At 37.2% G+C, this 16,425-nt stretch overlaps 2 protein-coding genes across 2 annotated transcripts; one reads left to right on the top strand and one right to left on the bottom strand.

Annotated features, from left to right (window-relative positions):
* Nucleotides 1–1,361: 1,361 nt before the first annotated feature.
* On the bottom strand, nt 1,362–2,351 carry LOC134817487 (uncharacterized). The gene has a single exon (XM_063826627.1). It carries the CDS (start codon nt 2,349–2,351, stop codon nt 1,362–1,364), a length of 990 nt encoding a protein of 329 aa, XP_063682697.1.
* Nucleotides 2,352–10,827: 8,476 nt separating this feature from the next.
* On the top strand, nt 10,828–15,321 carry LOC134817486 (uncharacterized). The gene is made up of 6 exons (XM_063826626.1): nt 10,828–10,967; nt 11,329–11,448; nt 11,610–12,035; nt 12,298–12,504; nt 13,690–13,933; nt 14,145–15,321. The coding sequence occupies exons 1-6, from the start codon at nt 10,929–10,931 to the stop codon at nt 14,999–15,001; spliced, it is 1,893 nt and encodes a 630-aa protein (XP_063682696.1). The 5' UTR covers nt 10,828–10,928; the 3' UTR covers nt 15,002–15,321.
* Nucleotides 15,322–16,425: the final 1,104 nt, after the last annotated feature.

Raw genomic sequence — 16,425 nt, 5'->3', positions numbered from 1 at the left:
GGGCGAATTTCTATGTGCCAAATTGGAAATATCACTTCAAACATTGGTGGTTTTGAGTGGTACCAAGGCATTTATCTCGAGATTGTGTTGATCAATTTTCTTTAAACTTTTCAGATAGTAAGATAACTATAATAGAAACAATCTGTGCGAGTTTTGGCGAATGCCTTGGTAGTTGGTACCAAATATTCTACCGATTTCGAGATATATTCTTGCGTTTGAAGTGATATCTCAAGTTTGGCACATGCCACATAGAAATTCGCCCAAACTCGCACAGATTGTTCCTATTATGCTTTATAGTTATTTTACTATCTGGAAAGTTTAAAGAAAATTGATCAACGCGATCTCGAGATAAATGCCTTGGTACCAAATATTGTACCTTGGACAGTTTGGTACAGAATAGACCTATAAGTATAAACCCACGCCCCAAAAATGATGCACTAATTTTATGCAACATTGGGGCAACTAAAATGACTAACTAACAACTAAGGAGTTTCCAGAACAAGGAACCCCTATTCTGGGAGCGATATCTTAAACATCTTAAGCTTTTCTAATTAGGTGAAAAACCGGATATTATACGGTGCCTTAAAGACGTTATACCTTGATGACCATTTTATACCCAAAGTTCTGGATCCACTATACACTCTTGTTTATTTATTTTCTCGAAATTACAGCCGTGCCTTACCTTTACCCTTTATTCCACAAGTTGTAGCCAGTGGAGTTATCTCCACTACTAGTATTGATATAAAGTCACATTTAAAACCAGTAGTATCTCTCCTTTTTCTCTCCATCTTATGTGCAATTTATTACTCTATATCCACTGACTTTATTCGACGTATTATCTAAAAGAATAAAAAAAAATTGTGTGCGTGTGTTTTTATATTTATTTTGCTACGGCGCATGTGAAACCCCAGGGCATCCAGCACCGGAGAAGCTGAAATGACACTCTCTGAACCCCTGGTGCCGCTCAGTTTTTGCCTCTCGGCTGGTAAGCCGAGTCATGATCGATTAACTCAGCTTCTTCGGTACAACACAGACCGGAGGGTACTATTAGCCGCTTTGCCGGTGGTATCCTCCTGGTGTCCTGGGGTTTGGCAGGTTCCTTTTTAAAAAAAATGACTAACTATTGTTTGACCGCCCTGTTACTTTAATGAAAACTTATTCTATAAGAAACTAACTGCAGCAATATCCTACATTTTTTACGGCCTTTGTTCTCATATCCTGAATTTTATATAACTTTCTTTCTATAAGGGTAAATGAAGATTTCAGTAACCAGATATTGCCATTTTGGATCATAAAAAGACGACTTGTCAATCTCCAATCGTTCTTTCCGTACTCGATCGTTGTCCACCTTATCTGCACTGCTAGACTGAAGTCTCAGTCTGATCATCCTTCTTTCCTGATCCACTGCAGGCGAACACTGCGTCACTCCACGCTCTGAACCTTCCCATCCTACAGTAGTACAGAACTGGATTTAGAGCTGCATTAACCACTACACTACCAATCTTTGCAATGTGCCAGGAGTACCAGAACATGAACCGAGTACCGAAGTAGACCCCGGGGTACTCCACCCTAAAGAAACGAGTCGTCATGTTGTGTATAAGGTTGATGAAGAGGGGGAGGTTACACACTAAAAACAGTGTTGTGAACATTGCTATAGTCACGCTAGCTTTGCGTTTCATCGAGTCAGTTACCGAGTACCGGAGCTTGAAGACGGACACTAGGAGAGTTACGAAGGTTAAGATGGGAGGTAGACCAGCTAGGATCAGGTTGAAAACATGCTCAAACTTCATCTGGAAGTTATAGTAACAGTAGGCACCGTCCCAGGAGTACTTGAACTCTCCCCGGAGAGGTGTTATCACGTACTGAAGAACCGGGATGAGAACCAGGATAACCACATACGTCACCACACTGCATATCACTGTTCTGATTCTGATCTTGTAGAAAGGGTTCACTATTATCACTGTTCGGAACGTACTGAGAAGGAGTACCAGGAACATGGATAACTTCTGAAGGATCGTGTAGATCACATCCCACAGAGCACAGAACAGATAATTACCAAACATCCCGGGTTCCCGCCCTCTGAACAGAGCTACAGCAACAGGGAGGTGAGTGATGGAGGTGATGGTGTCCACACTGCAGATAATAGTGTTGAGGAAGGACACTGAATCTTCTGTTGTGGTGGATGAGAAGTAGAGAGCTCCGAGGATGTTGCCAGGAATACCGACCAGTGCACAGAGGAAGAGGAGGCAGCCGAGGGTGTTGTCGAGGGGGATGTAGGGTGTTTTCATGTCAGGGTAGTCTGGATAGGACTTAACATGGGAGTTGTAGCCACGTGTGATGTTGGGTATCATTATTTCTGGAGAGGGGTTTAGTTAAAAGGAGCTGCCATTAAAACAGCGATGAACAAACTGAACTAATATTGCTCGGCCTTGGCGTATACCGTAAAACTCGAAATGTACTGAACCAAAACAAGTCGCGGTGTCCCTATAATCACGTCGATTAGAAAATGCAAAACTGGATTGGATAAAATGGAAACCACGTGAGGTCGTTCAAAATTCATTTGTATTGTATATGTATAATTATAGTGAAGTTACTCCTGGATTAGCATAGAGGTCTTATTGAATCGCATGCCGTAATTTGATTTGATTTGAAATACTCTGAACTGGCTTTACAAGGCCCGGCAATTATAATTTTAAATTATGTAGAACAAGTTTAATCGGCAACCATAACTGTGCTCATTAAAATAGTGAAGCAATATCTTGAAATTCAGAAGTTGATTAAAGTTGTTCAATTACTTCTGTTGTAAAAAATGAGGTAGAAAAGTAAACCGGTTTTATTACAAACTACTTTCGATTAAAGTGGTCCAAGAATTCCGAGTTTTATAGCAAACATAAGCTGCCATAGAAATAATTGATAGATTAAGTGCGCATAGTGTGGTGTCGGAGAAAAGTTTCAATGAGTTGCAATAATCCGAACTACATTTACCAACTACCCGATGGCTTGTAACCTTAGTTAGATAATTTTGGTAGAAGTCGAAATTAACCGTAGTATCGCATTGCAATTCTTGGTGCATTGAGACGAATTGATCGGACGATATGAAATTTTAATGAACATGTTTGACATTGATTCATCGGAAGTTCAGTCTTAACGTTTATTAATCGCACAATTCTGGATACCGGAAACGCCTGGGTATAATCATAATGTTAAAATATTTTAACCACCTTTCTAGTAGGTTAAATATCTTTGGTTCAAAAGATTCAAAATCTAATTACCGGTATCTAACCGTTTTCATAATAGACATACTAATCCTCCAATGAATAGACGTATTAAGCTATGTGATATCCTGACAGCCACACTATCTCGGCAGTATCCAAGAAGTCGGAGGACTACTATGACCAGACCGAGTAGTATTCAAAACTTCAAAACTCTTTAAAAAAGAAGCTAACAACCAAAGAGCAGCTGATAAAAGATATCATTATTCTGACTCTGATCAGACTTTAATACAGTCTGATATAAATTATATCAGAAAACTATTGGTATGATCATGTGATTCTCTTAAGGGGAGATACACCAAAACCGTTTTTGCTCCGAACATCGATTTTATTTTATATTATTTTTAAATAGACAAAAAGAATAAGATTGTACACCTTCAAAAATTTTAAAAAATATTCCCTCCTCGAGAAAAAAAATATTTTTCTTTTTCGAAAATTTTTAAAATTTGGAGAAGTCTGTCACTGTAATACCGATAGTTCGGCCATTTAAAAAGTTTTTTGGTTGATTTTTTTACTGAACATTACTTACACTCCGTACTAGAAGCCATTGAAAGGATTACATAATTGAACAATGAATGACCAAGTTACAGACCGAACAAGGTGAAAAAATAAAAATTGGGATTTTTAGGCATTTTAAGCCTTAAATCTGCCTTTTTTGCCCTTTTTTACGATGAATTTTACTAAGTCGTTTGAGGCCACATTGCATAGCTTAAAACTCAAAATTGAGAGAAATCCGGTTCCAAAAAGCTTGCCATGATCATCAACTACACTCACAAGAATTTTTGAAGCGATATCTGATGACCTGGGCGGGTGGTGAAATGTACAACTTTGGTGGTAGGCAAAAATCCCAATTTTTATTTTTTCACCTTGTTCGGTCTGTAACTTGGTCATTTATTGTTCAATTATGTAATCCTTTCAATGGCTTCTAGTACGGAGTGTAAGTAATGTTCAGTAAAAAAAATCAGCCAAAAAACTTTTTAAATGGCCGAACTATCGGTATTACAGTGACAGACTTCTCCAAATTTTAAAAATTTTCGAAAAAGAAAAATATTTTTTTTCTCGATGAGGGAATATTTTTTAAAATTTTTGAAGGTGTACGATCTTATTCTTTTTGTCTATTTAAAAATAATATAAAATAAAATCGATGTTCAGAGCAAAAACGGTTTTGGTGTATCTCCCCTTAAAGCTGTGATAAGAGTGCAATCGTCGTGATCATTGGAATGTCTATATATATTAAAACAGAAGATTTTAATTTATGGCACATATTTTTGAATGAGGTGTATTCGATTGCAATACAATGGGTTCATGAAATTTTGAAAGGAATAATAACGTTGATGTGACTCAATAACTTGATAACCGATAACGGTAAAAAACGGTTCAAATAACTCCTAGGCTCAAATAGCAACGACTATAAACGCACAGAGCTGTGAGGATGGAAATTAAAATGTGAAATTAAAAAGTGAAATTCTACCACACAACAGTTGAACGATTGGAAGTGCAGGTACCGGGGAACAAATTGTCATGTGGTAAAAGCTCTTAACTTATGTGAAATATGTATGAGGACTGGGCGCAGTAATGTCCCAGAGGGTTTGTAACATCATGGATGCTGACTAAGCTTACCTGATCCTCTCCAACTTGTATTAGTACACTACTTTATTCACACCAGTCATTTCACTACATTAAACTGATTGAGGTTATGCCCTTTGTACATGCTGAAGCGATATGCTATGATGAGTGGAATATGAGTTAGGATCAGTTTGGTCCGTTTCATGGCAAAAACATTTATTGGTTATGTATGAGGACATATTATAACAACATGTTTGATAACAATTACATTTATTAATTCATTTTCATTTATTAATTCATTTGACCTACAAATGTAATATCATTATTCATAGTTGGGGAAACGCACTCCACGAACTTTTAAAAGGTGCCGAACTCCACAAAAAAGCTATTACCGAACTTATTAGTCGCATTTCAATTTTCACAGCAGTTTTCCTTTTTGGTTACCTGTTTTGTGTTATTTGTACTCAATTAAATTTAGTAAATTAATCGCCCGAACGACCTTCGAGTGATCTCTGAGTGACCTCCGAGTGACTTCGGTTCGAAGACTCCGTGCCGGCTTTACATAATATTTATATTAATTCTATATGAGTATATGGAAATTTTAAATGTGTTTACAACGGTTTTGTCACTCAAAATTAACGGAGCAAACTACATTCTTGAATTCATGGCAACCACTGCCAAGGGTTTGTAAACTCACAGTATTGCCACAAACAAAGAAACAAATTGAGTGTGTAGCCGCGACATTTATGTAATTATAAAATCATATAATTATGTGCATAATTATGAAATCTGGTGCACCCAGCCTTATAGGAGCATATTATCATGGACTTTAACCAGTTACTTTTAAAGTAAATACATTAGAGGCACACACAACAGCACGCTTTCATGTAAATTTACGTAGCTCCAGTGGTAACGTTACGGTGTAGGCATAGCTCCTACTAGGTAGAATTATAATTCAGCGCTAGAGAAAGATAGGGTCCCTCCCCAGGCGGCTGGCCAGTAACCCAAACCAGGCTCAAATCATTAGACGAGTGGTAATATTGTTTAAACGAGTGTGCTAAATCACTATAATACACTCGATCTTCAAGATTTTTCTAAAAGGGCCCCCGACAGTTGAAACCAACTAGAAGTCTAGTAGAATCGATGTATTTTCGAATGCTGATTCCGAATCACCCCGCATAACATATAGGGTCAAAATGCTCCCCTGGCGAGATATCGGCAAAGAATGTCTCGATCACGTGATTTGACCATATAAGGAACCTGGAGGGGCATATTTAAAACATATAAGTGATACGAAAGGTTTGTATTAGCAGGAGCTTTCAAAATACTTGTGCAGCGTCTTCCATATACGGGTAAACCGCCCCTAAAACGTCACCTGTTTTTTGGGCCCAGATTGCCGAGTTAGGGCTAAATTTACAGGGTTCTGAAGTGTCTAGGAATAATATTTAAACCTTTTTCTAGCCTGCCAGGAAGATTTGGAAATTTGAAAATAAAATCAGGTACAATTTTTTTGACGTTGAAATGGAATCACTTTTAAAACACCACCCCTAAAATGTCAACTCCATATGTGTCATAATTACAAAATGTACAGGAGGCCTGATTTATCTTTTGTCACTAGTACTATTTGTTTTGTCTTATTAAAACATTAAGCTACTTGAAAACATTCACTCACCAAAGGAAGTACCTCAAAACCGTAATCACCCCCTAAAATGTCACGTGCACCACCCCTAAAACGTCAGCTAAAACAGGTTGTGTAGCACTCAGAATGTTGCTCAATTATTAATTTTAACCACTTCTGGGACAAATATAACCTATTTCTGAGAGGTGTCGACCAGAATTTCTCTCTCTGTTGAAAAAAAATGGTGGAATTTAGTCAATTTACTTTTTGTGACATTTTGGGGACTTTTTTTTGAATACCCAGAACTTACGGCAAAACAGTAACTCAGTCAACAAAATTTACACCTGTAGTTAGATTATCTAGTTGTAAACTAACAATTGGCACAAAAGAAATGGATTCAATGTGATTTTGCATGTTTTAATTGCATTTTTTGGGATTTTTAACATCATCCTGCATTTTGGCAATTTTAGTGACCTTTAGTTAACTAAGCCAACCCAGTAATCGATCTGACCTTCTCTATAGACTAGATTTGACTGCTTTTAGCAAAATTGAATGTCAAAAACTACGGTTTTTGGTACTAGTTTATGGTAAACCTATGATATGCCCCCTAAAATGTCATTTTTTTCTCCCCTAAAATGTCAAATTTGTATTTTGTTCACATGGTGTGCAATAATAGCTCTTGTTTTGGCACTTGTTAATTATTAACATCAACTATTAACGAAATGTGAGTATGCATTGCATCTTAGGAAAAGCCTGAGTAATTTGATCAGGTTAAAATGACATTTTAGGGGGGATAATTAGACATTTTAGGGGATGTTTATTGCGATTAATAAAGTAAAACTAATTCCTTGAGCTGCCAAAGCTTTCCAATATTACCATTAGATGCTAAATATGATGTTTAATAGGCTGGTACCTCCATTTTATGGTGCTTGTAGTCTCAAAGCCAGAATCTGATAAAATGACATTTTAGGGGGCGGCCAGTTGACATTTTAGGGGAGGGTAGTAATATTGAGTAATGTATAACTAAAATATGCTGCTAAAATATGTAAATATCACTATCTTAGACCAAAACCGAGTTAATATTAATGAATTCCAGAGTTATAAAATTGTGCGCTATTTTTCAAAAGTAAAAAATTCGTACAAAATGAAAAAAATGCCCTTATGGCATCATTTAGATTCAATTTCAGGATGTGGCAGGGTCTGAATGACATTTTTTTATGTTTAGGAGTTACAAATGATTAGGTAAGATACTTTCTAAGAAGATGGGATCAAATCAATCAAGAGTGGCGTTTTAGGGGTGGGTGACATTTTAGGGGCGGTTTACCCGTAAGGAAGTTGATCTAATTTCTCGTTAGGGTTCCAGCATATGCTTTAGTTAGGGATTGGATTAAGGTTAGGGTTGGGATCAGATTAGTGGGTTTGGGTTTCGAATAGTCATTCAGCGGGAGCAGGACTATTGAGCGGTGGACTGTTGAGCGTAGGACTGTAGGTCGGTGAAGGTCGGAAGTAGGACTGTAGAGCGGTGTCAAATCGCCAGGGTAGGACTCTAGAGCGGCCGCCCTTATAGATCTCACAACATGAGGACTTTAGAGCGGTACGATCCTAAAATGAGGACTGTAGAGCGGTGGACTGTTGAGCGGTGGACTGTAGGCCGGTGAAGGTCGGAAGTAGGACTGTAGAGCGGCCCTCCCTTATATAGATATAACATGAGGACTCTAGAGCGGTACCCTCCTATAACATGAGGACTCTATAGCGGTTGAAAATTTGAAGATTGAACACTCAACGAAGCGGTACCCTCCTATAACATGAGGACTCTATAGCGGTTGAAAATTTGAAGATTGAACACTCAACGAATAGAAGCTAAGTTATACATTGTAACTCGTGATTGATTGGACACATCGCCAAGCTTGACGGCCGTCTTGGGTAGTTTTTCCATCCTTTCCGTAGCGAAATCCTTGCAGCTCAGGACAAGGTTGATGGTGCCGGCTGTTCGTCGCCGGATGAAGATGGGCTTCTCAGGAGGAGAAAGACTGTTAACACTTTGCATATTGTAGGTAGTTGTAGAAGAGGAGTAGGAATCGAATTTGATATACGAAAACTGGATACTCCGTGATATTTATACCAAACCTTCGACATCCTAACAAGATATCGCACTGCGATGGGATCTGATCTGAATCAGTCCCGTCACCAGATTGATGAACATGAGATATCCTTAGTAGGCGCTAAAGCGTCACGCGATGCGATCCTCATTCCTAAATGATCTGCACGAACTTGATCGGTACTCTGCTTAGCGAAATCACATTGATACGAACAGTTCACTAAAATAACGAAGACACGTTTTACATTTTTGAGTAGCAGGGGAATATTTCAATCATTTGGAAGACGTTGAGACCGACCAATAATCTTAAATTAAGTTACACTATAATATTAGTAATGAAATATTTATAATAAGTAAATGAAAATGTTCATTAACTCCATGACTCTTTAATAAAGTTATCATCCTAGAATGTCATGATCATAATCAATCACGAGTTACAATGTATAACTTAGCTTCGTTGAGTGTTCAATCTTCAAATTTTCAACCGCTATAGAGTCCTCATGTTATAGGAGGGTACCGCTCTAGAGTCCTCATGTTATATTTATAAGGGAGGGCCGCTCTACAGTCCTACTTCCGACCTTCACCGGCCTACAGTCCACCGCTCAACAGTCCACCACTCTACAGTCCTCATTTTAGGATCGTACCGCTCTAAAGTCCTCATGTTGTGAGATCTATAAGGGCGGCCGCTCTAGAGTCCTACCCTGGCGATTTGACACCGCTCAATAAGTAAATAATCCTACAGCCCATTCAGCTATTCAGGGCCACCTAGAGAACGTGTGACAAAATTCGACAGTCGAGTGATTAATCACCATCCGGCACAAGTCACGATTGAGGTACTGGGAGCAACAAATTTGAGAAATTGACATTCACCATTTTCAAATACCTTATCGGACCTTATTTGGACGGACATTACATGAACGGACATAATTATGAACGGACATTAATATGAACGCTCGAAGGCATTCAAAACCATCAAAAATCCGAATTTTTTTCAATTTTTTTGATGTATTTTTAATTTTAGCAAATGATTTTTAAATCCATTTTTTTATACAGTAAGTAAGAAAAGCAGTCATTAAGCAGTAAAAATGTTAAAATATGTGTACAAACAAAGTTTTTAATATCACATATCATCTTCATCAAATGGGTTTTCGTGCATGAAATAGTCCATGCTTAAAGCATCAGTGATTTCTAGCTTTATGGAAACCGTTTTTTATCAAACTACCCCGGTCCTGCATTTCAATGTTAACTTTTACAAGCCATTCGGCGTGAAGTGGTTTTATCTTAGACAACTTAAGGTTAACCTTAACATCACGTAGAGCTTTCCTAGCACTGTTTCATTACCGCCCCTGAGTAATATGAGCTATAACAACGTCGGACAATAGTCCTTGGCAACACGATTTACCGTAATATCTAGAGGCTGGAACAAGTTTGTCATGTTGGCGGGGACTAGTTCATGAACTATGTTGTTGAGTGCCATAATTTCGTTGACTTTTTTCCGCCAAGTGACCCTTGAAAACATCATATACTAGTAGAGTTTTCTGTGCCTCCGGCAGACCAATGAGAACCTTTCCGTCGTTAACTTACGGCACAATGAAGTTTTCAAAATTGTCATATTCTGGACAAAAAGTTCGAAATGGAAAAAGTTTTGAAAAAATTTCAACGGACTTTAACTTGGATGGACATTAATTGAACGGACTTTATTTGAACGGACATTAAGATGAACGCTAGGGCCTCCAGCGTTCAAGTAATGTCCGTCCAAATAAGGTCCGATAAGGTATATAATAAGCTGACATGGGTTTCCTCAACCAAAAGTTCACAATTTTGACGGAGTCTATGTCCAGCGACCTATTATCGAGTTTAGTGTAGATAGAACAAAACATGATTGAGGTCAGAAGTAATGGAATAGGATAAGTGTCCTTAATCATAGCAAAATTTGTTATCAGTATGCTTAATCGTAATGATAAGTGAAGACGGAACAGTGAATACTGTGAACAGTAAACGCTGTAAAGTTCTGTGGAAATTAGAGCTTATATCTTAACCGCAAACTATTGAATATGAGCTAAGGCCCTCGAACACTTTCACGGATAATGAATGGCGAATGAAAGATAAGGTAACCGTTGAGGATCGATCAACTATCAAGCCCAAAGCGCAGGAAGTGACCTCGTCACATGCAATGAGAACACGCGCGCACGCGTTCTCCATGGCAACAGACCAGGGCGCCATAAAAAGCTTCCCTCACACGTAAAACCTCAGTTCTTTATTCGTTTCTAATACATTCGCTTATAGTCCGTCCGCCCTATCGTTTCGTTTGGAAAATTCAGGAAAATACAAAGTTAAAAGATTATCTACAGTTGTCTGACATTAAAGTTACTATATGGGTCAGACTTACAGTACACAAGCATTTAGTGATATTGTAAGTAAAATTTAAAGCGTTTACAGCCTTTTCAATTTCATTGTTTTTTGACATCAACCTTCATTATTAGTTTTTTTTGGGCCGTGGTGCTTGGAGTAATTTTTTTGTTTAAAAACCACAAAGACATTTATGCTGTTAACCGATTTGTTAAGGCCGGTTTTTCTGATTAATTTTTATGAAGAGCTAGGTATTAGTAAACTTTTCTACATCATACATACTACGTTGCGTCCTGCAATTATGTATTCATCCAATTTCTCCTCACTTGCCATAACTTTACTTTTCGGTTGTTCCTGTCGGTTTTAGTCTCATGTAGGATAATGCAACGTAGAAGTAAATGTTTAACTTATTAACAATCTTACAGGATTCATATCTGACAAGCAAGAAAAAGGTTGAAAATCAGAAACTTGTCAGAATGACTCAATCAGTAACACCGCTTCAAAATCGAACAGAAATTCAGCAAATTCAGGAATCTTGCTCCACGGTTTGTTTGTTGTTTAAAATCGAGGCTATCCGCTTTCAATGAATGTTATATTTCAAATAAATCTGTAATTAATAATCCTTTAAAAGATCACGCTGTATTCGAGCTTTTCATTCAGAAAAAGGAATCTCAGCTGATAACTAATACTAACAAATTCTTAACAGCAAGCCACGTTTCTGGAAGAGGACCAGAAAACATTGAACCCAGCAATCCCTACTCTTGCAAAAGAAGAGGAATCAAACAAGCTGCTTGAAGATGAGATGACAAAGAGCCGTCTTCTGGGGGAAAGAGTTGAACACCTCGAACAAGAAATGTGGAATAAAGATGCTGAAAACGCTAGTCTCAAGTCACAAATATGTAAATTGAATGAGATGGTTGCCGAAGAACAGCAGAAGACCTACCAAGAACAGGTCAACCTCTACCATGAGCAGGTGAAGACCTACAATGAATGGGAAGAGAAACAAAAGGAAATAGAAAAGAATAAAATTCTCCAAGAGAAACTTTCAAAAGTAGAGGAAGAGTTGTTGAACACTAAAACTCGGACTACAGTTGAAAATGATACGGACCTAATGGATTCGAGCGATTCTGAGGTAGGACCTTGTGAAAATGAAATGTGAAAGATAGACCGGTTTTATTTTCTCGTCTAAGAAATCATGACATGATATGTAATCAGTTTTGGATTCAAATTGTGGAGGGTCATTAGTCGTGATGTGCATAGGAACAATTTGTTTGTTAACATAAATTAGGTCAAATACTTTAATTTTCAGTTATTTTCATGGTTTTAATAAGATTAATATTAATAAGTTCTATTTTAAAGTTCTAATGATAGTTAATTAATTAATGGGTTTTCAGGCCACTCTTGTTAATTGTGATGTAAGTTACGTACCCGAACAAAGGATATGCCACAAAGCCGATGACCAATCTCATATGACCTCTTCTATTAGCGAACCAACCGAACAATTTGATTTTGAGCACGGAATCATTAAAGGAAATTTGCAGCCGATTCCGATTGTTCCTAATCCAGATGATTCTGGGATAGACTCTGAGACTATTATCAAAGTAAACATTTTAGTTCAAAACTTCATTCCATTTTCAATACAATTATCATCTTCATATTATGTTTTGTTCATCATGTTTCTAGCTGTATAAGCCAAATGAGGCGGCCACTGCATAATATTCAAGTCAAAACTTTATGAATGTAATCATGAACAAAGTTGTAGGTTTATAACCTACCAAGACGTGCGCCGAGTTGGACTCGTCGGTATAACGGTCTTGAAACAAATATTTTACGAGTATCACCCGTTTAAAAAGAAGTCACCAAGGTTGCAATTTGTCAAATTTGAAATTGGAAACATTATAATTTCTTTTCAAAATATAGACGATCATCAAAATTTTGAGATTTTATTCATACTTAAAAATGCAGTCAACAACATAGCTTGAATGTTTTTTGAATATGTAGCGGTTGGAAAGAATTTTAAAATCTGGGACTTGGTTTACATTTTCGACCGAATCTTACCTGGGGACCCCAGGCTATTATATTTAATTTCATAATCATATAATATACTAATAGAGATTTGGCGGTATGACAGACTGAGTAAGACCGAATCACGATCCTTTGGTATACTGGGTTACAGGATACCAAACCGGATCAAACCGGTCACATAGGCGCATAGTTACGCATAGTAACAACTTTAGGGGATCTAACGTGCTCCTTAATAAAACTTTTCGTTTTTGAATGGATGAATGTCTGAATTTGTCCAGAATATCAAACATCGCGCGGCGCGCGTTAGTTGGCAATGGCAGCTTTCTTTTATCTGCTTGTATGAAATACATAAAAACCAAATTTTAATATACATATACACTCATAGTTTTTGATCAAATATTTTGTAACAAAAATAATAATTTTAATGGGCAAAAGTTTTGTTGATAAAAACAAAAAATTATAGTCGTAATTTGTAATTAATTTGTAAATGTTTCGTACATATTATAAAAAAATGAAAATTAGTATGCGCACTAATAAATGACATTTCAATATTATACATCTTAATTTTATGAAACTTCAGAATTACAAATTAAAAAGAAGGCTTTTAATCAAAACAAAAATTCAGAAATTATGCAGCAACTTTATCGAACGAATTTAAAAACAAACAACAAATCTAACTCCAAGGCAAGGCACGAGGACAAACCAAAATATAATTTAATATAGTTTAATTTTAAAGGTTTAATATTGATTTCCTTCACTAGAACCAGTGTAATCCAGTCAAACCTGAACCTGAATTTATTAATACTGATGACGTAGAACGCGAAGTTGACATGATGATTTCCTTGTGCAACGCAGAAGAAGAGGTCGAACAGTTAAAATACTATCTTCGACTTTCACAAGAGGAAATTTACATCGCCAGAGCTCAGGAACATGACTTGTACGAGAGACTGCAGGAAGTTGAGCAGGATAGATTTCGTTTGGTTCAGCGAGTTAATGGTTTATTCAGTAAGTCCCTTCCTCGATTAACTGTTTTATTGCTGTTTTCATTTGAAGTGCAGTTTCAAATTTTAAATATTATTTTAAATATTACATATCAACAACCAAATATTAAAATAGTATATTCGGTCAGCTAATTATTTTACAAAATGTACACAAGGTTGGTGAAATTTATTTGTTTATTGTTGCTCAGTTTTGTTACCTAGCCGCGTTACTTCAGAAACCAACCAAGCATACGAAAAAGATATTACAGTGCTGCGTGATTTGAATAAGAAATTTAAAGACGGCCTTCTCGAGATGCAGTCTGAACTTTGTGAAACCGAGGATCACAACGCAAAAGTGTTCCAGAACATAACCACCGAAAATGAAAACCTGAAAGAACGACTTCTCGACTACAAAGATATGGTTCAGAACCTAACCGTTGAAAAGATAAAGCTGTCCGGGGACAATAAAGGACTCAACAACAAACTCGTCGCTTTTGAGACCTACTGTGTCAACTACCAAAATATGGTTCAGAATCTAACCATGGCAAAGGAAAAACTGTTCGCGGAAACTGAAAACCTCAACAAACAACTTGTTGAGGAACGGTCTGGTTTTTGTGCCATGGAATTGGAGGTTGGCTACAAAGATGTGGTTCAGAACCTAACTATGGCAAACGAAAAGCTGTCCGCGGAAACTGAAAACCTCAACAAACAACTTGTCGAGGAACGGTCTGGTTTTTGTGCCATGGAGGCCGGCTACAAAGATATGGTTCAGAACCTAACCGTTGCAAATATAAAGCTTTCCGGGGACAATACTGAACTCAAAAACAATTTCGCCTCTTTAGAGTCTTACTGTGCCGGCTATAAATACGTGGTGAAGAATCTAACCATGGACAAGGAGGAACTGTCCGCGGACAATGACAGCCTCAACAAACAACTCACCGAAGCACAGGCCGGATTTTGTCTTATGCAGGAGGAGTACAAATTCTTGATCGATGACATGACCACGGAGAATCAGTATCTCACCGAGGAGAATCAGGAGCTAACTTCGGAAAAAGAGAAACTGCACAAAAGGCTTAAAAAATGTCAAGGGTAATGTCGTAACCTACGTAGTACGTAGTAAAGTGTAAACCTTAACCTGCCCTAAACTAGCTCGCTGAAAAAAGAGAAGTGCCACAACACAAACCCCACAATTGTGAAAGTCTGCTTCACACGCACCTCTCAAACACCAACTGTATGCAGATGAAGATAGAAGAAATGTAAACCGAAGAGAAGATAAACGAACCCTGATATTGACGCCAAGAAGAGGACCTGTAAAACACGGCAAGAAGAATATTATTTAAAGTTTGATACTCGATATAGAGTTGAGTTATAAAGTGTTAGTTGATGATGTTAAGTTGCTCAGATGAAAAGGCACAATGTTGTCGTCCATCTAAGTAGCTTGATATGATCACATTATTTGGATATATGATGAATCTAAGGGACTGTTCACTCATGACATACTACATTTACTTTCTGAGCACATTATGTGCATAATTTCCTACCATTCTGGTGGGAGTGACTATTATCTCTGAGTGAAATGAGCGAACAATCCCTTCTATCGAATAATTGATATGAAGAGTACAACTTGATAATGATATTAAGTGACTTTGAAGAATACAAGGTACTTAATAAAAGTAACTTGATTATAAAATCAAGTGACTTTCAGTAATACAAGCTATTTATCAAAGGGATGTTAAGTGACATGGAGGAATAATAGTCTCTTGATATAAGGTCAAGGGACTTTGATTGGGATTATCAGTGACGTTGAGGAATAATATTCTCTTGGTATAAGGACCTTTGATTGGGATGTTAAGTGACTTTGAGGAATAATAGTCTCTTGATATAAGGGACTTGTATTGGGATATTAAGAGACGTTAAGGAATAATAGTCTCTTGATATAAGGTCAAGGGACTTTGATTGGGATGTTAAGTGACTTTGAGGAACAATATTCTCTTGATATAAGGACCTTTGATTGGGATGTTAAGTGACTTTGAGGAACAATAGTCTCTTGATATAAGGGACTTTGATTGTGATGTTAAGTGACATTGAGGAATAATAGTCTCTGATATAAGGGACTTTGATTAGGATGTTAAGTGACATTGAGGAACAATAGTCTCTTGATATAAGGGATTTTGATTGGGATGTTAAGTGACTTTGAGGAATAACAGTCTCTTGATATATGGAACTTTTATTGGGATATTAAGAGACGTTAAGGAATAATAGTCTCTGATATAAGGCCAAGGGACTTTGATTGGGATATTAAGTGACGTTGAGGAATAATAGTCTCTTGATATAAGGACCTTTGATTGGGATGTTAAGTGACATTGAGGAATAATAGTCTCTGATATAAGTGACTTTGATTGGGATATTAAGTGACTTTGAGGAATAATAGTCTCTGATATAAGGGACTTTGATTAGGATGTTAAGTGACATTGAGGAATAATAGTTTCTTGATATAAGGGATTTTGATTAGGATGT

Source organism: Bolinopsis microptera, chromosome 6 (genome assembly GCF_026151205.1).
Source record: "Bolinopsis microptera isolate Bmic1 chromosome 6, MBARI_Bmic_1.0, whole genome shotgun sequence".
NCBI lineage: Eukaryota > Metazoa > Ctenophora > Tentaculata > Lobata > Bolinopsidae > Bolinopsis > Bolinopsis microptera.
Note: the sequence above shows the minus strand (reverse complement) of the source record. Positions and strands in the feature narration are given on the sequence as shown.

Bases quoted from the DNA above. Each gene is read 5' to 3' on its own strand.
- LOC134817487 (XM_063826627.1), bottom strand. From the start codon at position 2,351: ATGATACCCAACATCACACGTGGCTACAACTCCCATGTTAAGTCCTAT.
- LOC134817486 (XM_063826626.1), top strand. From the start codon at position 10,929: ATGGGTCAGACTTACAGTACACAAGCATTTAGTGATATT. The intron at 12,505-13,689 runs GTAAACATTTTA...TTCCTTCACTAG, and splicing joins ACTCTGAGACTATTATCAAA to AACCAGTGTAATCCAGTCAA. The intron at 13,934-14,144 runs GTAAGTCCCTTC...GCGTTACTTCAG, and splicing joins GCGAGTTAATGGTTTATTCA to AAACCAACCAAGCATACGAA.